This window comes from Notamacropus eugenii, chromosome 1, assembly GCF_028372415.1.
Source record: "Notamacropus eugenii isolate mMacEug1 chromosome 1, mMacEug1.pri_v2, whole genome shotgun sequence".
Classification (NCBI taxonomy): Eukaryota; Metazoa; Chordata; class Mammalia; order Diprotodontia; family Macropodidae; genus Notamacropus; species Notamacropus eugenii.
The window spans coordinates 500,863,794-500,891,739 of record NC_092872.1 but is presented as its reverse complement, the minus strand read 5'-3'; the positions used below and the strand labels follow the sequence as shown (position 1 = coordinate 500,891,739).

At 35.6% G+C, this 27,946-nt stretch overlaps 1 protein-coding gene across 5 annotated transcripts in view; it reads left to right on the top strand.

Annotated features, from left to right (window-relative positions):
* Nucleotides 1-27,946, top strand: part of OSBPL2 (oxysterol binding protein like 2) — a 111,541-nt gene that overhangs the window by 77,696 nt on the left and 5,899 nt on the right. For all 5 annotated transcript variants that reach the window (XM_072633358.1, XM_072633361.1, XM_072633359.1 and 2 more), the window contains 7 exons: nucleotides 446-628; nucleotides 3,300-3,407; nucleotides 10,021-10,110; nucleotides 12,682-12,805; nucleotides 16,661-16,789; nucleotides 19,875-19,998; nucleotides 21,040-21,130. In XM_072633358.1, coding sequence (XP_072489459.1) covers nucleotides 446-628; nucleotides 3,300-3,407; nucleotides 10,021-10,110; nucleotides 12,682-12,805; nucleotides 16,661-16,789; nucleotides 19,875-19,998; nucleotides 21,040-21,130 — 849 coding nt within the window. The remainder of the gene's footprint in view (nucleotides 1-445; nucleotides 629-3,299; nucleotides 3,408-10,020; nucleotides 10,111-12,681; nucleotides 12,806-16,660; nucleotides 16,790-19,874; nucleotides 19,999-21,039; nucleotides 21,131-27,946) is intronic.

Sequence of the window (27,946 nt, the reverse complement as noted above, 5' to 3'; positions counted from 1 at the left end):
TACCTAGGGGTCCATGTTGAGGAACTTTCATATTCCTTTCCTTGTCATATTGTCAGATTTTTTTCATATTCTCCTAAGGTAAAAGTGATGTATTTTGTCAGCATGTTGCTAATTATACAATTTGTTGAAGTAAAATAATTATGTATTAAACATTTCTGGCCAAATACTATTTGTTTTGAATGATAGAGCATATGTGCTTCTACTTCCCACTCCGCTTATAAAGGACAAGAATTGGGATGTGTCCTAACCAAACCCCAAATGACATCAATTTACCACTGCCTGCCAACTAATGGAGCTATGAAAATTGGTGTAGATTCAGTATTTGTTTTGATTTATGGGTTGACCTTTATTTGTTTCAATTTCAGTAACTGCTTTTGTTTGAATTAATGTGGACCTTTATCCTTTCCATATTCCCCCCAATCCCCTTTCTTTTTCTGGTTTCTAGGGATGATTTAGGATTCAGATTTATATCTGAACAGGTCAGTCACCATCCTCCCATTAGTGCATTTTATTCAGAAGGTCTCAATCAGGACTTTATCTTTCATGGCTCAATCTACCCCAAATTGAAGTTCTGGGGAAAAAGTGTAGAAGCAGAGCCCCGAGGAACAATTACACTGGAGCTTCTCAAGTAAGTATTGGGTAATTTAGCTCATGGATCTCTCCCCTTTAAAGGAGAGATGAGCTATTTCTTTGAAAGACAATTTGCTTAATAAACATCTCTCTCATCTTTGTGCCCATGCCCTTATAGTTTGATGGATTCATTTGTCTTCTCTAACTTGGTCCAGGTAGATACTGTTAAAAATAATAATCCCTTTTAATTGAAATACTTTAACCTTTCTAACACTGAAAAGTAACTTAAATACAAATTTTGATAAGTCGTATGATCTAGATTTTCAGTTAACTTGGAGAATTGTTCAGATGTCTGGCTACTCAGTGATTTTCTAAAGCATTTTTGTACATTATTAATATTCTCTAATCTTTTGTTTACCATAAGCAGAATTTTCTAATTTAGTGATGAATTATAAGGTTAGAAGATAACACCACAGCCAGAAGTATTAGCCTAGTTATTTGAGTATAGCAGTATAATTTTAGGGTCAGAATCAACATAATTATTTCCAGCTATGAATTATTAAATATTTATGTAGTACATGCAAATCATTGTTCTGGATATTTAGGAAAATACAAAGATAAATCAAAAATAGACTCTGCTCTGAACAAGTTTATAATTTAATAAGATAAAACATGTGCACAAATATATATTTGTCACAGTTTACTTGTATTATAAAAGAGGTACAAACAGAATGTGAAGGTTTGGAATAAGGAGTTCCAGCTTGAGAATTATGGAAGGTTTTTGGAGGATGTGGTATTTGAGCTGGGCTTTGGATATTGGACAGTAGCTTTCCAGTAAACACTGTGAGTATGAGAAAACTCAAGGCATTTGGAAAACAATAACTAGTTCAAGTTGGTTAAAATGTAAGATTTGTAATTAAAGATAGAAACGTGGGTTTGGGAGTGCTTTGAATGTCAGGCTAATAGTCAATAAGCATTTATTAAGTACTTACTATAGGCCAGGCACTATATTAAGAACTGAGGATACAAGCCAAGACATTCTCCCCCCAATACCTTAGTCTCAAAGAGCTCACAATATAATAATATGCAAACAACTTAAGTAGAAACAAGGTGTATATGCAGGATAAATTGGAGATAATCTCAGAGGGAAGGCACCAACACTAAAGAGGACTGGAAAAAGCTTCTTGTAGAAGGCAGAACTTTAACTTAGATTTGAAGGAAGCCAGGACGCAGAAATGAGAAGAGAGAAAGTTCTAGGTATGGGGGGTAACAAATCAAAATGCTCAAAGTTGGGAGATGACTGTGTTTCTTTAGGAATAGCAAGAGGCCAGCACCACTAGATCAGTAGAGTACGTAGTGGGGCTTAATGTGTAAGAAGACCAGAAAAGTAGGAAGGGACCAGGCTATGAAAAGCTTAACAAACAAGGGTTTTATTTGGAAGACAATGGAAAATCATTGAAGAGTCTAAGCAGTAGAGTTCAATCAGAGGTGTTTATAATTTTAAAAGATTAATCTGATTTTAGTGCATAGCTTGGATTATAACACGTCGGAAATAGAAATATGGAGACTGATAAATCAGTTATTTCAGGAGTCTAGATCAAATGAAGCTCAGCTGGGACATTTCATTTTGGCAGCCAACTCTATATATCATCATATACATAAACTAGTATCTTGGAACCTTGCTATAACATGACTCATTGCCACATAGATGTATTCAACCAAATACACCAGTGTTAGACCATCTTCAAGGAAGTTTATTTATCACAAGTACCAAGAAAGCCTATAATAATAGTCTTCTGTATGAAGTCCAAGGTCAGGCACCTTGAAGATAGTGTTGTAGGGAGGGCCTTGGCAAAGAAAAAAAGTCTTTTTATACAATGTATGGCTATAATCCTTTAGTAACACTTTTTATTCCCTGTTATTATAGGCTCCACAGAATTTAAGCCACTTTGACAGATTTTAAACTATCTTTGTACCCAACCTGGGTAACTTGAGTCTGTGCTTTACAGGACACATTTGCTTTGATGTTGTAGATACCATAGTGGGTATTTGTGCTTCAAGGATTAGATTACTTCCTTCCAGCTCCAGGATCCCATGATCTAATTTTTTCTGGTAATTATAACTATTTAAGGTATTTAGCACAGTATGTGTTACATAGTAGGCTCTTAATAAATGTTTATTGATTGATTGGTTGGTTTAAGGTGGTAGCATCACTAGAAATATGCATATTTTTAAGTCTAGATTTCTATTAATTTCCTTTTCTCCATCAAAGGACATTCGGTGATAATCATGATTAAAAGGAAAATTGCTAGAATATGTGTAGTAAAGATAGTAGATACTGTTTTAACTTTATGGGACAGTTCCCCATACCTTCAAGTTTTCATAGCAGTGAACACATAGTTACCACAATGTGTGTTTTGGAGAGTGTTTTTCTTTGGACAACTTCATAGAAAAGCAATTTTCCTTTGTCTCAGTCTTTTATTGCTTATTAGCTTTCCTTGACATTTAAGTAAAAGGCTTTGTTGAGGTTACAAAGGAAAGAAAAAATAAATTTCAAACGAATGCTAAATAAATAGCCCCTATTGAGGGAGTTCAAAGAAATATTGTACTCTTCTAGAGGGTTTAAGATCATTATGGTTTAATTCTGTTTGGGATTTGGCTTCTTTGGATTATGCAATGAGTTTGCTTTTCTGGCCTCTGACTTGCTTGTTTTTTGGCATCTTTTACAGACATAATGAAGCTTACACGTGGACAAATCCTACCTGCTGTGTACATAATATAATTATTGGCAAATTGTGGATAGAACAGTATGGAACAGTAGAAATTTTAAATCACAGGTAATAGAACACAGTTGTGGAGTTAAAACATTTCTCTAGCTAAAAGATACCAACAATGTCTTTATGTAATGATCAAGCAAGATCCCATATGGCATGGCTGTCTGTTGTTATTCCAGAAGAAACTTAGGACTCAGTTAAAACTCAGTTAAGTCCCAATTCTGATGTATTTGACCATGGCCACATCACTTAAACACTCTGAACCTCATTTCTACAATGTATATAATTATATTTCTACTGAGTACATCATAGAGTGGTAGTGAGGAAAACACTGTGTAAATCTTATTATGCTATATATAAACACATGGTATTGTTGATTCTTATTTTCATGTTTTTGTCTTAAACTGTTACGTATGTCATGCATTGTTATTTTACTTTTCACATTTTCTTATTTATTGCACTGAATTGTGAACTCTTTAAGAACAAGGGTCTTGTCTTATTTATATTTATATTCCAATACCTAGCGTAGAGCCTTTCATATGATGAGGGCTCAAGAAGTGATCTGTGATCAATGCCATCATATCGTTATGCTGTTTTTATATTTTGATCAAAACTTGAGTTGGTTAATTTTGTTGTATTTTGTCCTTCAATAAACAATTATTGTGTCAAAATATAAGTGAGGCACTGAAAATACAAAGATAAAAAATGAAAACACTCTGGCCTTCTCAGAGCACTTTGTAGCCTAGTAAAGGGTATGAGATGTGCATAGGTTAACACAATTTAGAAAATGATTCAGTGTATAGGAGAGGTCAAATAGAGTGACATGAGAAGTTCAAGGAGAGAGAAATAATATAACTGGGAGCATCATGGAAGAATTTATATGGCAGAAGGAGCCTAAAATAGGCATTGGGGGAGAAATATTTCAATATGTAGATATGAGAGGCAATGAGAGGTGATCTGTTCTGGTAAGATTTGAAGGATCTGAGGAATGATATGAGGAGCAGCATGTACAAATATGAAAGAGAAGAGGACAAGATCAGGGAACAAGAAATAGCTGGTTTTTACTACAGCACAGAATATGTGAAAAGAGGAAGTGTAGAACAAAGCTGGAGAGGTGGTTTGGGACTAGATTGTAGAGGAATGCCAAATTAATGAACTTGTCTGAAGTTAATGAACAGTCTGAAGCTGACTTTGGTAGTGGTGACTTTGGTTAGATTGAAGAGGGGAGGCACAGAAAGCAGAAACACAATGGTATGAGGCTATTTTATTTTCAAAATCCTTTTTGAGCTCTTCCATGGCCTGAGACCATTGCATTTTTTTTTTTTTTGGAGATTTTGGATGTAGAAGCCTTGACTTTGATGTCTTCCTTTGATGGTATGCTTTGTTCTTTCTCATCCAAAAGAATGGAAGAAAATACCTTTTCACCAAGCAAGTAACCTTCTATAGTCTTATTTTTTTCCCCTGTTTTGGGCATTTTCCCAGCCAGTTATTTGACTTTTGAGTCCTTTGTCAAGTGGAGGCTATACTGTAGGGACCTGTAAGTTCTCAGGTCCTCCGATCAAGGGAGAAGAGTTTACTCCTCTGCTGGTCTGTGTTCTGGTCTGGGAGCAACCACAAACACTCTTTTCTGCCCAGGCTCTGCTAGTAGGATTCCCTCTCCAGAGCCTCCACCACTTCCACCACACCAGTGCTCCTCCTCACCCCAGGACTGCCACTCAAGATTGAGACTCAGATTAGCTGCTTGAATCCCCCAAGGGTCTTTAGGCTGAGGGCTCCAAAAGTGGATGCTGCTGCCACAGTGGCTCCTGTCACCCTGGAGTCAGGGCGGGGGCAAGACCACACTCCCCTCTCACCCAGATGAAAGAGCTTGCTCACTGACATTTGTAGCTGTCTTTGGTGTTTGTGGATTGAGAAATCTGGGTATTACAGCTGCTACCTGAGATTCCACGCCCTGAAGTCTGCTCTAGTCCTGTCCATGCCACGTGGCCCAGCCTGGGCTGCACTCCACTCCTAGCCCAATATGATAGATCTTTCCTGTCAGCCTTCCAGGCTGTCTTGGACTGGAAATCTCTTTCACTCTGTCATTTTGTGGCTTTTGCTGCTCTAGAATTTGTTTAGAGTCATTTTTTACAGGTATTTTATGGGCTATGGGGGGAGAGCTAGAGCAAGTCCATCTTTCTACTCTGCCATCTTGGCTCTGCCTGCGGTATGAGGTTATTTTAATGGGCCAGGTAAAAAAGGTAATAAAGCTTGAACTAGAGTTTGGGCAGTGAAAATGGAAAAAGGGAGGTTCAGTTAATGTGTATAAGAAACATTTCAGAGGTAAAAAAACAAATCAAAATTTGACCCTTTCTCTTTCATCTTGCCTGTTCAACTAGTTTCCAAGGATGATTCCAAGGTTTTGAAGTGGAAGGAATAGGATAATGCCAATGCCATTAACAGAATTTGTTAGTTAAGAGGGTTACATTTTGGAGGGAAGATTTTTGTGACCTCCCTGTGTGTTTAAATGTCTCATTTGGAAGTATAAATGAGAGAAAATAAGGAAATAAAAAAGACTTGGTGGGTTAAAGGGGATGGTTGGAAACCACCCCCCCTGCAAAATCAAGCCCCCAGAAGAACCTGGTCAGATTACAAGTTTGACTAGATGACTTCTGAGGACCCTTTAACAGTTAGATTCTTTGAAGAGTTCTGTTGGACATATGGGGCTAAAGCTTAGGGAAAAGGTCAGGGTTAGTTGAAAAGATCTGGAAGTATTGAGGTAACAATTGGAGCTATGGGAGTGAGAGATTGTTTGGGAGTGAGATGAAAAAGGGAGGGAGAGAGAGAAAGGAAGGAAGGAGGTAAAGAGACATGAAAAGGAGGGAGAGACACAAAAGGATGAGGGAAAGATAGAAAGGAGAGACAGAAAGAAGAGAGAAAAAGGAAGGAGAGGGAGAGAATATATTATGTATAGAATATGTATAGAGAAAGAATATGTGTGTATATATATGTGTATATAAAAGCATATGTGCGTGTGTCTGTATACAGACACACGCACATATGTACACACACATATATATGTGCATACATACATACAAGCTAGGTGGCTGAGTGAATAGAGCCCCAGGCCTGGAGTCAGGAAGATCCGAGTTCAAATCCAGTAAGGTGGCAGCTAAGTGGCACAGTGGATAGAGCACTGGGCTTGGAATCAGTAAGACTTGCCTTTATGAGTTCAAATCTGGCCTCAGATATTTAATAGCTGACTCTGGGCTAGCTGTGTGACCTTGGTCAAGTTACTGCCTCAGTTTCCTCATTTGTAAAATGAGCTAGAGAGGGAAATGGGAAACCCCTCCAGTATCTTTGTCAAGAAAACACCCAAATGGGGTCACAGTGAAATGATGTGGTGCCAGAAATATGCCAGGCACTATGCCAATATGCCTAAAGTGGACTTTCTGCCTCCCAGACCTTATCATCTAGGTAGCACTGTGGAACCCTAGATACCCATTTGTGGTTTCATCTGCTGACCTCCAGGTCATTCTCCCTCTTTTCTTAAGAAGTTTAGTGCTGTAGTGGGGGGCCATCTCCAGTTGTCCTTATCTATATCTTGCCATTGGACCCAGAGGGTTCCAGAGGAGAAGGTGAGGCTGGTGACTTTGCACAGCCCTGCCTCACTTAAATCCAATTCACTTGCAAGTCATGACATCACCTTCCTGATCATCACCTCCAAGAATGAAGGACAAACCACACCAACATAGTGCTGTAGAACCAGGCTTACATTATTCTTCCCTACCCCCAAGCCTTCTCTTATACCTGAGGCCTACCACATTTTGTTGATGATTTCCCATGAATATTCTGACATCCGATTTCATTAATCTTCCAAACTCCCACGAGCTCCACCTTCATTCTATTTCATCCACACACAGGGATATTCATATCCTTGAATTAACCATGACTCTTAACTGTTCTAGTCAGAATTTTGAAATTCTTCTCTTTGGACAGACCCTCTTCTCTTTCAGTCTTTCCTTCTGTCTCATCTTTCTTAAAACTATTCATCCTCACAGTGGCCTAAAAGTCTCTCTGCTCCTCCTTGTATTAGCCTATCACCTTTGCTCTGGCCTCATGTCCCTCCTTTCATACATGTGTAGTCAGCCGCCCTCTTGTCAAACTTTGACAAACTTCAACCGTCAGTTGTCCCTACTTTCGCCTTTTTCCATTTGTACTCATATACTGAACATTCCTAGAGAAAACTGTGTGACTATGTTCACTATAAATTTATCTCATCTCACCTCAAACTGGAACTTCATTTCTGCGCAGCAAACCTTTTGTTCTTTCCTGATTGACTTTCTATTAGTCTTCACAATGGCTATTACAAACCTCTCTCATTATGCACTTTCTTCCCACTCCCTCTCAGCAGAAGACCTCGTTACATACTTTACTGAAAAAAATAGAGGGTTTCCTTTACAAACTTCCTCTCCTACTCCCACTCCACATCTTCAAATCTTGGTCCATCATCTCCCATTCTCCCTTTCTTTACTCTAGTCTCTGAAGAGGTGAGGCTTCTTCTTGCTAAAGCTAGCATCTCCACTTGTACTCTTATCCTTTAGGAGGTTCCCCCCTCCCATCATTCTCTTTCTCATACTCAGCCTCTCCTGATGCACTGACTTCTTCCCTCCTGCCTGTAGACATTCCCAGAACTCCTCCATCTTCTAAAAAGATCCTTCCCTTGTTGCTGCCATTCTCTTAAGGTATCATCCTATATATTTTCACCTTGTCAGAGATAAAATCCTATAAAAAGCAGTTTACTACAGTTGCTTCTATTTCTTCATTTTCCGCTCATTTTTTTATCCCTTTAAATCTGACTTGGTGATTCATCTAAAACTATCCAAAGTTACCAATGATCCTAATTATTAAATCCGATGGATTTTTCTCAGTCTTTGTTCTACTTGACATCTCTGTGGCTTCTGATGCTGTTAACTAATCCCTCCTCCTGAACATTCTCTCTTCCCTTGGATCTCTTCCTTGCCTCTCCCCTCCTTCTTGATGTTCTTTTATGGGTCATCTTTCTTTTCCTGATTGCTAATTATGGGTGGCCCTAAGGCTTGGTCTGCCTTCTTTTATCTTGATAAACTTTCTCCCTTGGTGCTCTCATCAGTTCCCATGGGTTCAGTGATCATCTCTGCAAATAAGTCCAGAATCTAGAATAAAACTAACCTTCAAATAGCCCTTTAAGGTTTGTAAAGTATTTTAAATATAGTCTTATTGATGTGTGTGTGTGTGTGTATCTATCTCTCTCCATATATACACACACAAATTTGTTGTTGTTGTTCAGTTGTTTTTCAGTCATATACAACTCTTTGTGACCCCATTTAGGGTCTTCTTGGCAAAGATACTAGAGTATTTTGCCATTTCCTTCTCCGGCTCATTTTACAGATGAGGAACTGAGGCAAAAAGGGTTAAGTGACACTCCCAGGGTCACACAACTAGAAAGATCAGATTTGAACTCAGGAGATGAGTCTTCCTGATTCTAAGCCTAGTGCTGTAGCCACTGTGCCACCTAGTTGCCCCCTTCACATATCTTCCCCAATATACAGAAGTTCAATGCTAAATAGATATACATATAATATATACACGTGTGTGTGTGTGTGTGTGTGTGTGTGTGTGTGTATGTATCCTGAATCTTAATCTTTTTCTTGAATTCTAGTTTCACATTTACAACTAAGTACCCTATAGGCATGTGTAGAACCTCTCTCTTAGTTCAGGTTTTCATCATTTCTCTCATGAAGTATTATAATAGCCTCCTAATTGCTCTCCAGTTCAAATATGGCTGCCAAATTGAACACACTTCCTAAAATACATTTGACCACATCAAACCTTATGAAAAAATATTCAGTAACTCTGTTGCCTCTAGAATAAAACAATTCTCAGCCTATAGGCTTATAGGCCTCCCCAGGCTGACTTCTGTTTAACCTTCTAATCTTATTTCATACATCTTTCTTTTACTCATTCTTTGTCCCAGTCACATTCTTCTGCTCACTCACACCATTTCATGAGATTCCAATTCCTGTCTCTGTGGATTTGTCCAACCTGTCTTTCATGTATGGAATACACTCTTTCCTCATTTCTGCCTCATAGAATCCTGAGCTTCTTTTGAAGTACTGCTCATGTGCTAGCTCTTAAGCAAGTCATTTCCTGATTCTCGCTTTCTCTCCCTAGTTATTAATACCTTCTTGAAATTATTTTGTATCACATATGTTACCTTACTTGCACATGTTATTTTCCCACAATGAAGTATAAACTCCTTGGGGGCGGGGACTGTTTCTTTTTTGTCTTTGTATTCCCAGTACCTCATACAGTACCTGGCACATATTAATAAATGTTTATTGAATTTTACTGAATGTTATAGGATTTGAGGTTTAAGGGATTGAGAGCCCTGGGTGTTAGGGTCATTTATATGACTATCCAGGTTGCCATAAATGATGACAGAGGATGGGGAGAAGAGGAAGCCTGTGCCTATGTCACTAAGGAAGGCAGGAGAATGCCATGAAGGTCATCAGGCAACAGCAACAAAGATTGGTAAAGGGATTCTATTTGAACTGGTTCTAAACATTGAATGCTCCCAAGATAAATTGCTTATAATCTTTGAAATATGATGGGAAAATTTTTATAATGCAGTGGAGTTTTATGGTTTCTCTTCTAGTACTGGAGATAAGTGTGTACTTAACTTTAAATCATGTGGGCTGTTTGGGAAAGAACTTCACAAAATAGAAGGATACATTCAAGACAAAAGGTAGGTACAAATCATTGTTGGTTAAAGTAGTTTCTGTCTTTAAACAAACCTATATAAATTATTTTATTTTGGACTTTAATATTTGAGCATAATTGAGTTTTGAAATTAATTTCTTTTTCATCTAGTCCCATGATTTCATTGGTGTAGAGGAACTCTTAGTAAGGAAACTCTTTCTTCCAAGGCAAATCAACTGTTCTGCAACTTAGAGTCATTGAGAATTCCCAGGGAGCATAGAGAGTTTAAATGACTTGACCAGTTCTATAGCTAATATGTGTCTGGGAAAGGACTTGAACCCAGATCATTCTTACTCCGATCTTGGCTCTCTAGCCACTACTCCCTCTTATGATTGGACATCATAAAATGTTTGAATAATTTGCCAGCAGGATTAAAAACAAAACCTTTATTTCTCCTTTTTACTCTTGATTAAAATCCTCAAATTGCTACTGTGTTTATTAGATTTGGTCATATCTACAGCTTGTCTATGTAGAACCTATTTTCAAATTAGAAAAGGTAGGGAAATCATTTAATAGGTGGGTTTTGTTTTTGTTTTTGGTATAATGATAGGTGATTAGAATCCTAAGGAGATTTCTTCTGTGATGATACTGTCTGTATCAGTGATCTTAATAATAACATGTGATTTGTGTAATTTTCTCATATATATTCCTTTAGAGAAATCATGTTGCCATTTTAAAAGCAGAAGTGTGAATTTGGTTTCACTGTGTACCTTTTGTCTGCTTAAACCTGAGCCTCTTTAACTAGTTTGTGGTGAGAGCTATTTTGTTTTCCATGATTGGCTTTTTAGGTTTCCATAGTTTAAATACCTTTTTTACTTTTGCAACCAGATACATTGTTAGTGGTATTGTAATAAATAACCTGTCTTTTGCCTTAACTTATTTCAGTGGCTTTTGTGAAAAGTGATCCCTCTTGGTCAGGTCATTTCACCTCTCTGAGATTCAGTTTCCTTTTCCTCATCCAAGAAATGAAAAACTGGAATTAAATAATGGTTTCTTCTAATTGAAAATTTGTACTTTAAAATGAAAATGCTTGATATTTCTTAGTCTTCTATGCCCTACTGGATTTTAAGACCTGTTCAGATAGCTCATAAAATAACTTAGAAAAAAGGATTAAGGAGTTTGTTTCCCTAATTTGAATAAATTAGAATTCAACTTACACATTTGAAAGAACAGCATCCTTCTTCATTAGAACAGAAAGGTTGCAGACACACTAATTCTCAACAGCTGAAGAGCTAATCTTATGCATCATGAAAACTGTTTTTGCACTTATATCAAGGCACTTTAGAGAGACATTTTCAAGAATTTTATCCAGGGAATGTGATTTGGCATCCTGGTGCTCACTAACTCTGGGTGTACATATTCTTGCTTGTTATTGATTTTCTAGTTTTCTGCTTTTAGGTTAGGTTGCAGAATTCCTGAAAATGTACTTTTGTAATTGTAATTTTCCTCCTAGGAACAGATCATTTTTCTTACTGTTATATCACTGAGTTTGCCCAATCCCTGGTATGAACTTCACAGATAATAGTACCTTTACAATAACACTAATAATACTAATAGTTAACATTTGCATAGTACTTTAAGGCATATGGAACTCTCTATATACATTTCCACATTTGGTCTTCACAATAACTCTATTGCTGTTATCTCCATTTTACAGATGAGGAAACTGAGGCTCATAGGGGCTAAAGTCTTTGCCCAGGATTTATGCATTCCAGTGTTACAGGCAGGCTTAGCATCTCTTTCTTTACTGACTTCAGGTTTAGTGTTGATTCCAGGGAGAACTTTCAGAGATGGCACTCTTCTACTACTCTCCATGCTATGAAAACATAAAACACATGTTACCTTTTAAGCTGTTGAACAAGTGTGAAATTGCCCTCTAGAGTAATTAAACCCAAGCTCAAGGGAATATGGACTCTCTCACTAGAAAATCAGATATAAAGTATATTTAGATATAAAGGTGACACGTCACCTCTCAAGCCTTGACTGCAAGCATATCGTTCTTTCTTCTTCCCCACTAGGTACAAGAAAATGACTGTTTTTGCTTATTATTTACCACTGGCTACATCCTTCTCAATCCTTTAATTTATTCCTTTCTTCCAAATTCTTATGTAAGGGAAGTGATCCATTCTGTAATGCTGAAACTTCTGTGCTTTCTTTCTTCTTTTTTAACCCTTAATAACTGAGTTGAACATTTTGCAACTTGATCCTTTTTAATGAAAAGCATTTTTCTCACCTCTGCTTGCCCCTTGTAGCATTGCCATTCAGCTTTTCCATTTTTCATACCCTAATACTCTTTCCTGCCTTTCCACTAAATCCTAACTTTTTTAAGGGAATGAACTAAGAGCGTGAATATTCTGTCCATAGTAATTAGAATAAATGATCCAACTAGTCTTTCAGTATTTTGGTGCCCAGAGGCATCCGAGATACTCTAAAGGAAAAAATGCCAAAAAAGGAAGATAGAGCTACTATTGAAATTAAAATCCTGCTAATTTAAATGAATAGTTTATAATTTATATTAACTGTGCAAAAAAGAAAATAAAGTTCTTTTTGACCACAGCAAAAAGAAGCTCTTTATGATATATGGCAAATGGACGGAATGTTTATGGGGCATAGATCCTGTTTCCTATGAGTCCTTCAAAAAGCATGAAAAGAAAGGTGACCACCAGAAAAAAGCAAAACCGGTAAGGTTTCTAATTCTTGGAATAAGTGTTCCTGTGACTTTTTGTATCATATCTGAGAACAAAAATAGGTGGATGAAAGGCTTCAGAGTAAATACATATAAATTAGCTCACGATTACTGACATCTAGCAAATCAGCCTTACTTTCAACTAACCTATAAGAAGACCACAGTGTACCTTAGTGTCCCCAGATAAGAAATGGGAAATGAGTGGAGTAGTTATAGGTTTTCTGTCGTAATGAAACAAGCTAGATGTTTTTCTGGACTTGATTGAAACTGAAAACTGTGAATTGAATGTCATTTGAGTTCACATCTTTCTAATGTCTTAGTGATTACCCACCCCAAAGACAGGAAAATAAATCTTATTTAAAAGTATTTCTTTTTGCAAGGTCTGTGTTCTGGCATATTTCCCACAAAGACATTTAAGTTCTGTGAATTTTTTTAACCTGATAATTAATGCTTATAATTATAAGCCCCATATTTTTCCTTCCCTTTAGTTTTCAGTACTAGATAATGTATTCAATAATATTCCAGTAGTAGGAAAAAAAAATCATTTTTTCTTAGCCCTGTGCAATATTGTACTTTTGGACTAGCTCATTCTTCAGTCTAAAATTAAAGCTGCAATTTAAAAAGAAACAGCACCTGATTTCTATTAAATAAATTGGAGTACACTGGAGAGATGTTCATTATTGATTTAACATATAGTCAGCATCTGTTATACTTTGTCACTTTTATTTTACATTGTGATATAAATGGACTATAATAGTCACTTTTGCCATTAATACTCATTTATTTTAAAAACTCATACTTCTGTTTAAAGGAAAATTGGTCCTCAAATGTTGTCTATTGATTGACATCTTTACACATGCTTAACCTTTTCTACAAGTTTTAAAACACTAGATTCATTTTTATTCCCACTGGCCTTTAAGTGAAACTTTTTTTTTAGTAAGAGTAACAGAATGGTTCTTAAGTATATTTTCATTTTTTCCTCCCATGCTGGACTAATAAGGTCTCATGCATTCAGTTTTTACAAAGTGCTTTTTCAATTTATTGAAGCAATTTTCCAGCTTTATTTTTCTTTTAATCAGCAAATTCAACTAGCAAGTTATACCACCAACATTCTATACCCCTGTTTCCTTTGCATATCCCCTCACCCCCCCAATGTCCTTGTTTAATGCGTTACACATATATGTATATATGTATACACATAAATATATGAATATGTATGTGAGTGGGTTGGACTAAATTATCTCTAAGGCTCCTTCTAGCTTTGAATAAATGATCCTATATATCATTCTGTCTTGTAGCTGAGTTTATAGATACTGAGGTTATTTCTACCTAAGAATCACCAAATGGAAATGGCCTGTGTCTTGAGGAAAGAAATATATATCTGGATGACAGAAATGTGTCATTCAAGAAGATCAGTCAGTATGATCTTGAATAAAAATTCCATTTAAAAAAGCATTTAGCCACTCTGAACCAATATTATGCAGTGTTGTGTTGTATGTAAATTACTTAATAAGGGTAAGTGTATATTTTACTTTGGTTTACCCTACTCAGTGTTGAAAGTCAGTGAGCAAATTGACATTGGTAAAACCTTTATGAGAGAAGAGTGCTGAATACTCTAGAAATGGTTTTTTTTCTTTCCCCAAATTAATGATGACCTGACTATACTCTAAATTGAGTTGATATATTTTTTTCTTAATAAAAACCCTTTCTCAAGAAAAGGGGAAAATGGGGTTTATTCAATTTTTCCCTGTGTTTTATTAACATGAAGTTGTTGATAATTTCTGAAGTTTAGCAATTAAATCTTATATAGTAACATTTCATAAAGTGCTTTGGAAATAAAATTCAATCAACTGGATATTAGGTAACAGGAATTGTCTGGACTAACCTAGCTGTTATAGTGTACTTGTTAGCAACTCACAAAAGCTTTGGAGAGTAGAAACCAGGCTAAGAATCTGGGCCTATTGATTTATATAGGAAATTAAATGACAGCATTTAATGGTTTGAGAACACCTTAGTAAACATGGTAAACAGTTTAATGGCAGAAGGTTTATTGGAAATTTCAAGTACTTTGGAAATAGTATTACAAAGGTAACTTTTTAAGTTTTAGTTTGTCTGTATAACCTTGTCTGTATAATTCCTTTCCTGTTTAGTGTTCAGCCTCTATAGGTGCTCTCTTCCATGTCCCTCCACTGCAGTGTCCACTCATTTTAAGAGTATAGATTTTTAAGACTTCATGAACAAATGATGCCTATTGCTTTGCTCAGTTATCTAGTGCACCTTTACATCTTCACTTTGAGTCTAATGTTGTGAGAGCATCCTTACTGCATTCAACTGTGGTGGGTATGAAATTGAGTAACAGTTCCAGCCCTCATGAATCTTACACCTTAATTAAAGGAATAAGAGTTAAGCAATAGATTATCATAATTGTGTAAAGACCAATATTATATGACAAGGGCTTTAGAAAGTTAAAAAAAAAAGAGTACTGTGTGAGATCGTTGGAGGAAGATTATTTCTTATGGGGTATCAGGGAAAGCTTTGTAAAGAAGGTAGCATTTGCTTTGATTTTTAAAAGACAGGTAAGAATTCAACAGGATCATCAGTGAGTATTTTCCCCAGATTTGAATGTTAATTGACCTATTGATTTGTTAACATACTACTTGATTTGCAAAGGCTCTTTTAAAAAAGAAATCTTTTGATGGCCATAAAAACTGCATCTTTTTCTCTTAGTTGATTATTTGCAGAAATTTTGAGTGCTAAATAATGCACCTCTTCTGTTAAAAAGTCATTATTTCTTAGAGGTGTTCTCTGCTGTAGGACTTTCTATGTAGCACTAGTATTCCTATGAATTTTTTATTTTATTTATTTATATAGTTTACTTAATACTTTAATTTGTTTGACTAACAAGAATAAATTATTGGAGAATAAGAAGGGGTCATAAATGTGTAACTTATTTTCAGAATTCTTAAATTTTATTGAACTTTTTGCCAGAAGTTTCATATCTCAGATGACTTGGGACTCAAAATTAGAGTTTATGAAGTGTCTATCATGTTAAAAAGAACCTTCGTGATGTCTGACTTTTCCCTCTCCTTCACCCTTCATATCTAATTATTTACCAAGTTCTGCCCATTCTACCCCCACAACATCTGTCCTTTCTTTCTTCATTACTATTCTTGCTGCCACCCTCTTTTAAACCTCAGTACCATTTACCTGGACTGTTCAAGTGACTTCTTAATTGCTTCCTCTGCCTCTCTCTTTCATCTGGAGAATTGCCACAATATTTCCTTATGTATATATCCTTTTTCCTCTCAAAAATCTTCAATGGCTTCCCAGGCAGAGTTCATTGTCTTTTGCCTTGCTTTCAAGACTTTTCACAATCTGACACTGCCTCACCTCCCCCCTGGCTCCCGAACATTCCATCTAAACCTAATTTCTCAGGCATTGCACTCCTTTGCTCATGCTATTTCCTTTTACTGGAATCACCTGCCCTCTTTTTTTTTTTTTACCTATTAATTTCTTACCCTCCATTAAAGTCTTTTTAAATGCTACCTACCTCCTCCATGAATTCTTCCCTGGTTCCTCTTTTCAGTAACAACCTGTGCCTCAAAATTTGACACTTTATTTTGTACTTTTCTAATCCATTTAAGATGTGACATTATGTATTTAAATTATTTATGTGAGTCCCCTTCCCAAACTGTAAATCCTAAGAGGACAGGAATCATGTCTTACAAACTTGTAAACTTTGTGCCTCAGTGCCTAGGCCTAGTGCAATATTCTGCACACATTTAGTACTTAATAAATGTTTGTTGGATGAATGAATTCCAGATGAAACACATGGTTTTACATATTTTAGGGGAATGAGACTGAAAAATCTGAGAGTGATGTGGTTGATGATGTGCCTGAGATCCTTGATACAGTGCAAGTCATACCTGGAAGTGAGCTCCTTTGGAGGATAAACACAAGGCCTCCAAATTCGTCTCAGGTAAATGCATAGTGGAATAATAATACTTAGTTTATTTACAACGGTATTTCTGAGCATGCAGTTAATCCTAATATTAGTCATGTAGAGATACATAATAGTTCAGTGCTGTTTTTATCTTTTAGAAGGAGGCTGTAGGGGATAGAATCTGGAGGCAGGACAGATCTGAGAATGTAGAAATTGTGAGGTTTGGCACTTGACAGGTAGGCTGGCGAGGTATGGAGGTGCTTAGCCATGATGACTTAGAGAAATAGACTTAGAAAAAATGTTTTTGTAGGCCTACTCTTAGGCTTAAATTGCCTGTCCTGAAATGATGTTTGAGGGACTCTTGATTGTTAATCTCAGATCCATGGACCCAGAGAGTCAGTGAACTTGAATGAGGACAGAAATTACATTTTAATTTTCACCACTGAAATTTAGCATTTCTCATAGTTGTGAATGTAGGCAACAAACATTTTGAGAAAGGGACGATAGTCTTAACTAGGTTGACAAAGAAGTCTGTAACACCAAAAAGAGTTAAGAAGCTCTGTTCTAAAGATTAATTTTTCTGAGCTATTTTGAAAAACAAAACATAATCTTCCTCATTTTTGTCTTTGTAATCCCAGTGCCTTGTGTATGATAGTTGCTTAATAATTTTTTGTTGAATTGAATATTAAGCATGTTCATTTTAATGATTGAATCGAAGATGAAAAGATTTGTGGTTTTCTACTAGCACTGACCACTAAAATTACAGCTTTAACAAAACCAACAAAAACACAAATGATTGTATCTGTAGCTGCAGAATAAGCATTTATTGAAATACAGTGCTCATTTATCTTAAAAACCTAAACATGGAAGACAGAAGGGCCCTTCTTTATTGTAATTAAAAGTATATATCAGAAACTAATAACTGGCATTATTTGGAATGGAGGAATGCTAAAACATGTCCTATACAACAGTGGTAAAGCAGGGATTATTGTTTACTTCATTATTATTTGACAATATTCTACAAATACTAGTAATACAATAAAGCAGGCGAGAAATAGTAAATATATAAACATCTCTGAAGAGGAGATGAAATAATTCCCCTTTGCAGATGACCTGGGTGTTTTCTTAGAAGGCTTCATAGAATTAGGGAAGAAACTCATTGAAACAATAGCTTCAGTAAAACATCATAATACAAAATATATCCACCAAAATGATCAGCATTTCTATATAGTTACACAAAAAAGAGGAAATTATAAAAAGAGGAAATTATAAAGTCACTTTCAAAAAATATATAAAATTCATAAAACATTTGGAAATTAACCTACCAAGATACTCTCAGAACTTCAGCAATTACATTGTAAAACACTCTTTACAGAAAGAAAGAAAACAAAATAATTGAAAAATTATTCATTATTGATAGGCAGGACCAGTGTAATAAAAGTTATAATACTACTTCAGTTATTTTGCAAATTTGATGGTTTGCCAGACTACCAAGAAGTTACTTTAAAGAACTAGACAAAATAATAACATTACATTTGAAGACTGAAAAGTCTACGATCTCCAGGGAGATAATGAAAGAAAAAATAGTAGGAATAAAAGGAATCTAGTATTACCAGATATCAAAACTTATTTTAAAATCATTGTCATTAAAAGATGAGAGGCAGCATGACCTAGTGAATAGAAAGCCATCATCTTAGGCTGACTTGCATTCAATTTTTGCCTTAATATATGCTGTCTGTGTAACCTTGAGCAAATCTCTTAACATCTTAGTGTTCCAAAAAATCGCCTAAGACTAATAGTTGCTGATCTTCAGTGGTAGAGAGAATTTCCTCAGAATGTGCTCCCTACACTGATGAAATTACAAGTCTGGATGGAAAGAGATCATCAGAGCTATTTGTTTTATGAAAGAGAAAGAAAGAAGCAAAGAAAGAAAGAAGAGTAGATAGGGATAAATGATAATCAAGATCCAGAAGCATTTACTATTAGCCTTGTGTTGGATTAACCTAAGGACTCAAATATTGGCAACATATCTCTTTATTTGACAAGAAATTATCTGAAAACTAGAAAGTATTTTGATGCAAAATGGGTTTTAGACCAGTAATTGGCATCACATACCACAATATGCACCAATTGAATAAGTGACTGAACATAACAGGTCATATCATTTTTAAAAATTAGACAAGGAAATAGGTACCTTTTGGATCAGTTGTTAGAGGAAGAATTTATAACTAAGTATGGGATAGAAAAGATCATAAAAGAAAAAGTAGATAATTTTGATTATGAAAAATTAAAAGGCTTTTGTTTGAAGAGGGAGAGAAAAATCTTTACATTGGATATCACTGATAAAAAGTCTGATATCCAAGATATATGAGGAATTGACTCAAATACCTAAGATTAAAAGTCATTCTCCAATAGGTAATTGATCAAAGAATAAGACCAATTTTCAGAAGAAAGAATGCTGTCATCGATGATATAAAAGTGTTGCAAAGAAGACATTAGATGAAAATAGTTTTGGAAAAGTTATGGAAAAGCAAGCAAACTAATATACTGTTGGAGTTATGAATTGATTTAACTGTATTAGATAAGACTTTTGAATTATTAAAATTAGTAAACTTTTCTCATCTTTTGATGCACTAATCCCCCATGAACATATATAGTCCAAGGATAAATATCAAAGATAGAAAAAAATGGTCCTCTATTTAATGAGATCTTCAGAGTAGCACTTTTTATTACTAGTAACACTACTAATAAAAATTGGACCCAAAGTAGGTGCACATTGATTGGAAAATAGCAGAACAAGTTGTGGTAATTGAATAGAACTGAGTATTATTGTACAGTGATAAGTGAAGAGTACGTGGAATTGAGAAGAACAAGAATTGATGCAGTGTAGTAGGAGACTAGCATAAGTAGTCAAATGCAATAGCTAATTTTGATCCCAGGCAACAGATGATGAAACATCTTATTTTATATTTAAAGTTGATTCAGGGAAAGTTTTTTTGTTCTGAATTTTGGTTTGGTTTTTTTTTTTTTGGCATAATGATCTCAGCTTAAAGATTAAAACTTGGTATACAAAAATAGCATTTATAGTAAAAAACTTTTTCCATGTGTATTTTTTTCCCAGATGTATAATTTTACCAGTTTTACTGTGAGCCTCAATGAACTAGAAACGGGCATGGAAAAGATTTTAGCTCCTACAGATTGCCGCCTTCGTCCAGATATCAGAGGCATGGAAAATGGTAACCTAGGTATGTTTTTATTGTTGAATTATTATCACCTCCTCTTTAGCATCATCTTATATTCTTGCCCATGCTAAAATCTTGCACGCATTTCAAATAGAAAGCTTTAAACCAACTGTTCCCAACCTAGTTAAGATAACCCAGAGTTTCTCCAAGGGATGCTGTGCAATGTTGAAAAATAAATTTAATTTTCTATAGTAACAAAAAAGTAAATAAATACCATTGTCACTCAGCAAGCACTTATTAAGTACTTACTATGTGCCAGACACTGTGCTGAGGACTGGAAATACAAAGAAAAGCAAAAAAAACCCAATCCCTGCCCTGGAGGAGCTTACATTCTAGTGGAAGAGAGAATATGTAAGTAACTAGGTGCATACAAGTTATGTAGAGAGCAGATGAAAAGTAATCTGAAAAAGGAAGGTGTCGGCAGTTGAATGCACTGGGAAAGGCCTCCTTCTGAAGGTGGGCTTTGAACTGAGGCTTTAAGAACGTTTAAGGCAGAGGTGAACCAACCACTGTTAGTGGAAGGAGAGTACTTCAAATTCAAACAGTGCTGTGTTGGAGCATAGCAACTCCTCCTAAATTGGTTGTCATTGCTGGGTTTGTTTATCTACCAAATCATTCCCCTATTGTTCTTCCCTGAGATGTGCAAACCTTTGTATTCAGCTTTTTCATTCATGCCAGTAGCATGAAGGCACAGATGCTAAAACTATTAATTATGTTTTTTAAAAAAATAGAGAATCAAAAACAATGCCTTGTTACTGAATTTTTTTCTTTTGTCTCATATATTTTGGTTGTACTTTTTGGTTTTATTATCATGAAATGTAGCACTGTCCATAATTTTCTAACCATGATGAAATTTAATTTAGAGATTTGAAGTTTTCCAATTTAACCTTTTTTTCACTTAGACTTTTCAAAAAAGAATATTAAAGCCAATCCTTTTTTTCCCATTACATCTTCTCATTTATGATTTTTGTCTATATATATTTTATTTAGAAATTAATTCTTTCCATTCAGATTTATTTCTAAAGAGGTATTCATTTATTCTAGATTTAGCCAGTCAGGAAAAAGAAAGACTAGAAGAAAAGCAAAGAGAAGCCCGGAAGGAACGTGCCAAAGAGGAGAAAGAATGGCACACCAGGTAAGCTTTAAAGAGGATGGTGTCAACAAACCAGATTGATGTGTTTTGAGAAAAGTCTGTTTGGTCCAAATCTCTTTCTATTCGTATGTATTATAACTTATTAACCAGAAAAAAATAAATTAGAATCTTTAGAAACTTATCACTTATAGTCTAGCAACATGATTATGATGATGATGAAGAATTCTTTGGTCTTAGCAACATGTGAAGCAAAAGTAGAAAATGATTCACTGCCCTATGCAAGTCCCTTTCTGCTTCTACAGTGATGAAAAGGGGTGGTTATTGCAAAGAATGAATCACTTTTAGTACATGCGGATTGTCAGAGTAAAACATAGTTTTGATGGTCACAGCAACTCTTAAAAGATTTTTAATTTTAGACCAATGCAACTGTTGGTACTCTAAATGGGAGCTTCTTATCTGATGCCAGCAAACCAACACATTAGAAGAATATCAATATATACTTTCTCACAATTAATGAAACCAGAAGCTATAAGAAAGATGCAGCTTAAATTTAAAAATGACTCTGGATTATCTTTGAAGAAGCGCATAAAGGAGTTGGTTGAATTAGTTTCACTGTGTATCCTGAAAACAAAAAAAAAACAATTTTATGTGATAAATGTTCATTTTTTTCCTTGCAGTGCTCATGATAAGCACAAGTAAAATGACTAATATGAAGATAATTATTAATTACATACCTATGTATTGCAAAGAATGATGAGGTAGAGAAATTCTGCAAAAAACTCAAAAAGAACATTCAGTTAAGTCAACATTTAGCCTTACTGCTCAGTGGCTTCAGTGCAAAGATGAGCATAAGGAAAGATGGTAAAAAATACATTGGGAAATATGGTTCAGGTTTGAGAAACAATTGATGCTGATAGCTGGTAAACTATACAGAAGGTTTATATCATAGATATCCTTGTCAAGAAGAGTCAGGAGGTGCTAGACAGAATAAGCACTGAACAACTTCATCATCACTAAAAATGAGATTGACTACATCTTAACAGACAGGAAACATTTGGTTACTAATATGGGAGTCATTTTGACTGTGCACTAAACCACCATAAGCTTCTTACACTCAGTATCAAAATTGAAGAAAAGATAAAAATGAGAGGATGATATGGCATGCAATTCAAACAGCTTTTGCCTGAAGTTTAAATAGCCCTAAACTTACCTTACAGGCAGCTAATTGGAAAGGTGGATAGAAATTTGGACTTAGAGTCAGGGAAAAACAGTTCAAATTCAGACACTTACTAGCAGTATGACCCCGGACAAGTCACTTGAGCCTTTTGTGTTTCAATTTCTTTATCTACAAAATAGGGATAATAATAGCACCTACCTCCCAATATTGTTGTGAGGATAAAATGAGATTATATTTTTAAAGTGCTTTGCAAACTTTAAATCACTATATGAATACTAGCTTTTATTATTGTTACTATTTAAACAAGCTATTAATGTTAAAAAAAAAGAGAGAGAGAAATGGATAAAGGAGAAGTTATCAACACTAATCATCATAATTTCCTACGGACACTAACTGAGGCAAAAACAGTCACTAGTATGGAGAGGCCAAAGGGGGAACAATGGAACAAGCATTTATTAAACACCTGTTATGTTCTGCACATTGTGCCAATTGCTTTAAAGATGTTCTCTCATTTGATCCTCATAACAACCCTGGGAGGTGGTAGGTCCTTTCAGTTGAGGAAACTGAAGCAGACAGATGTAGTTCCAAATTGCTCTCCAGAATGGTTACGTTAGTTCACAATTCCAGTAACAGAGCATTGGTGTTCCAATTCTTCTATATTTCTTCCCTACCATATTAGCCAACCTGATTGGTGTGAGGTGGTATTTTAGAGTTGTTTTAATTTACATTTCTCTAATCAATAGTGATTTAGAGTATTTTTTCATATAACTATAGATAGCTTTGATATCTTCTGAAAACTGCCTGTTCATATCTTTTGACTACTTATCAATTGGGGAATAACTTGTATTTTCAATAAATTTGATTTAGTTTTCTATATATTTGAGAAATGAGGCCTTTATCAGAGAAACTTGTTGTAAAAAAATTTTCCCACTAGTTTCCTGCTTTCCTTCTAGTCTTGGCTGCATTGGCTTTATCTGTGTAAATCTTTTTTAATTTAATGTAATGAAAATTATTCATTTCACATCCTATAATGCTCCCTGTCTCTTGTTTGGTCACAAATTCTTCCCTTATCTGTAGATCTAACAGGCAAAATTTTCTGTGCTCCCCTAATTTGCTCATGATATCATCCTTTATGTCTAAATTATGTATCCATTTTGACCATATCTTGGAATATGGTATAAGATGTTGGTCTATACCAAGTTTTTTCCAAACTATTTTCCAGTTTTCCTGGAAATTTTTTTGTCAGAATAGTGAATTCTTGTCCCCAAAACTGGGATCTTTGCATTTATTGAACACTATATTACTAAGGTCATTAACTACTGTGTATTGTATACCTAATCTATTTCACTGATCCACCAACTCTGTTTCTTAGCCAGTACCAGATTGTTTGGGTGATTCTTGCTTTATAATACAGTTTTAAATTGGGTACTGGTAGGCCACATTAACATTTTTCACTGATTTCCTTAAATTTCTTGACCTTTTGTTCTTCCAAATGAATTTTGTCATTTTTTTTTTTAGCTCTTTAAAATAATTTTTTAGTAGTTTGATTGTATATCAGGCCTTGATTCTTAAGTTCTTGTAGTGCCTATGCAATATTCACAGCACCTACAGCAACTATGAATATGCCAGCACAGTTCTGAATCACAAAATATAACAGACTGTCCACATGGAAGACAGAACTAAAACATTTATTCCAACACTGGAAGGCCAAATCCCAACACCAGAAAGCCAAATCCATCATAGCAACAAAGAATCTATCATAGTAACCAAGAAGTCTATACACATTATCAGGCCTTCTCACAAACAGGCTCCCCTAAGCCAAATGCCCTTCTCTTACTCACAGCCAGCTGCCTGCTTGCCTGCATCCTTCCCAGCTCTGACTAGTCTGACCAACTTCCTCTTAGCTCTGCTCCAGCTCTACCTCTTCCTGTTCTACCTATTCAGCAAGCTCCTCCCACCACAGGCTTCATGTGACTCAAAACCATGTGACTTAGGCTTCCATGTGACTTAAGCAGGTCACATAGTCCTATTAACGAATAGGAAAGATCTTCCCATTCCATTAAAAATACATTAACTTAGTTAAAAATATATGAACAATACAGTAATCTGAAAGAGGGACATACCAAGGTATTTTAAAAAAATAATGAATAGTAATACTTTCTCCTCCCAAAAAATCAATGGAGGGAACATCATAGTATCATAAATTTAGAACTTTGGTGACCTTAGGTGAAGTCCAAATGCCATATCTTGCAGAGTGGGCAGTTGAGACACAGAGAAATTATGACTTGCCAAAGGTTGCACAGCTACTAAGTGGCAGACTCTGGATTTAAGCCCAGGCACTCCAGCTCTATCTGGTGTTTCTATCAACCCCTATGTTTATGAAAAGTATTGTTGATGAAGATATGAGAAGGGAATAATAAGCAAGTTTTCAGAAAGGATATTTTTCAGCTGACCTAACTTAATTGTCATTACAGAACTGACTAAAAGATGCAGAAGATGCAAGATCCCACTGTGTTTCTTATTTGTTGTCCAAAAAATTTTTTGGGGGGGCAGAACAAAAGCCACCCTGAAAACTCTCTTCAAATGAGATATACAGTTATCTGTTAAGCTTGTACAAATTTGCTTGCAAACTGGAGTAGTAGGTTAATTTTTTGATCCACTCATCATATTAAGGGAAAAATAGAATAGAGAATTTTGTGTACCAAAAATGTTTGTCAGTTCATGGAGACTGTCTAGCACTGATCCCAGAGAAAGATGCTCAGTAGCCCAGGAGATTCTTCTGTTTGCATATGGCATTGTTCTACCTATGAGATATATAACCATTCAAAGTAGTTTAACTTTACTGCCCACATGTAAAAATCAAGTGGATGAAAAATGCCCATTATCTATATTGTGATATAAAACCAGACAGACATCAGATTGCAAATGAAGTGTTCAAGGCCAAGAGAAAAAGAGGGGGCCAGGATCTTGGAGGGAATTACACAGAACTTCAATGGTGCCTTTCATTGGTTTCCTGAAGCAAAGTCCTATCTGTTTAATTGTTTATCTGTTTACTCATTCACTTATTGTGTGACTGTGAATTGTGGGACACTTCATTCTCCAAAGAACTGCTGCAGACTCCAAGGGAAATAAAGAAATTCATGGTGGGCATCAGGGAATGGCTTGTGCACCAAAAGCAACAAGAAATACCTTTCAGGAGATACATGACCAGAAAGTGTGGTAGACTCTTTATGAAGCAATGATAATGATGATAATAATACTATCTGATATTTATATGGAATTCTCTATGTGTCAGCTCTGTGCTAAGTGTTTTACAAATATTATCTCAAATGACCCTCACAACAGCCCTGGAAGGTAGGTGCTATTATTAGCCCCATTTTACTGTTTTAAGTGTAGTGGAATCCTGTTAAAACTCAAAGTAATTGAGAGATTTGGATATGCCACAAGTCAAATCATATCCCTTGATATATCCAGGTAGAAACCCAACATAGATAGATAAAGCTTCTGTTAAAGATTTACAATGTGCCATAACCTGAGGGAATTGTGAGAATTGTGTGAATCAAACTGACACTGTCTTGTAACTAAATTCTGGATCTACCTCCGTTCCCTTTCTATGATAGTAAATCACATGGTAACAGAGAGACATAGGGACAAATGTAGATAAAATAAAGGATAAAATAGAAGACTCTTGAACCCGAACTAACACTAAGCTATGTTCAGCACACAAAAATGAGACTCCATTCCCACCCTTTAATCTGGTCCACATTCCTGCTGATCCCAGCACTCCTTTCTTTTTGGGTTTGCTACAAATAGACTGGACAAGTCCTCACCCATCTAACAGGGAATGAATGTAATTACTAAATAGTAATTGTTTCTCTTTTACCCAGGAACCATGAGGGTCTCCCTGTCCCAGTTTGATTTTTTTTTTTTAATTAAAGGGGCCATCCCTTGAGTAATTACTTAGAGAAGCCTATTCATTAAATTCATTGTATCTCAAAGTGAGAATGTGATAAGACCTTAGCCTGAAAGGGCCAGGGTCTCACATTTCATCCTGGGCCATCTCCAGTCATCCTAATGAAAATCAAGCCACTGGACCCAGATGGCTCAGGAGAAGAAAGTGAGGTTGGTGACCTTGCACAGCTCTCCCTCAATCAAATCAAAGTCAACTGCAAGTCATGTCATCATCTTGATGTCATGGTCCTTTTCGAGAATGAAGGACAAACACAACAACAACAATTCAGTTATGGGTCTAGTCCAATTTCTGTCTTGTAAGAAAACTTTATTCACTTGTGGAAATTTTGAGAAAGCTTTATTGCATTGTTTGGACCTAGCCCATCATGACTGGAAAGCTGGACCACTGCTCTCTGTTGCTTGGAGACCCTTAATTAAGGACCTAGGACTCAGTCATGCTTGAGGACCTAGAGGGCCACAGGTTTCCCACGCCTCACTGGGTTGTGCTGACCAGAAACTTAGATCCAAAGAGTGATTCAAAGAGTTTTCTCACAGTCATACATTTCAAGCAACCTATATGTCTTATCTGAAAACTGACCCCATACTGGTCAATCAGTAACTATTTCCTTGTTCATTTGATTGAATTCAGACACTTAGGGAGAAGTGGGACACTTTTTTTTTTTTTTTGTATTTAATGTACTTGTACCTGTTCACTTTCCCCTTCACTTTCCCCCTCTGAACTTAGAAAGCCCCTAATCTTTCCTCTAGTTAGAAATCAGATAACCTAATCTTACATCCTGGCTTAAATCCTATTAATTGGTTTCTTTTAATGCATAAAAATCTTCTCTCCCTGCATTTGAAGTTCAATGCCAATCTGAGGAGGTTGGTCCTGATTTGTTATGTAATTGGTATACGTTGCTTAATAAATCAGTATGTGTGGAAGTTTGAACGTTTGTTTCCTCAACCATTTCAATCATTTTATATACTATAGAACCAAGCTTACTAAGAGCTATGTGTATATCTGTATATGTGTATACACATACATGCATGCCCCATATATGTATATGTGTGTGTATGTTTGTATGTGGGTATGTGTATATAGGTATTCCCCTATACCATTGTTATAAATGATTTTTATTCTTTTTTTGGTAATTGTTAAGTGATCATATTCTGAAATTAAATGATTTTAGTTCATTTAGTTTATTATATTAAGTTTGAAGTATGATTAGAGAAATATAGATTATTGTAAAGTATTTGAATATTTTTATTTTTCTACCTCCCCTCCCAGTAGTTTTATTCTAAAATATTTGAAGATTTAAGTACTTTTTCCCCCACTGCAAGATCCAGTAAAAGTTAGTGACATTTCCTTGACTCAACTGTTCTGAAATCAGTTCTTGGTTCCTAGGACTAATTCCCTTTGTATGTAATTCTTTTAAAAGCCTAAGATTCATACTTGAAAGCTGCCTTTTATACCAGATAGGTTAGTAATTTAATCATCAAATTGTACTTTTTTTCTTAACTCTTGAGACTTAGTAAAGCATCAGTTTGAAGGTTTTTAGTTTTTTAATCCAAAAGCTGATTGAGAGAACATGCATGCAGTCTGTCAGTGTAGTCAGATTTGTTTCATCCTTAGAACTAAGTGAATACCTCTATTTTGTTAGGACATTTGAACGTGTTTCATGGGGTTTTTGTGTATGTGATTATCTTCAGTTTCATGGTTTCCTTAGATT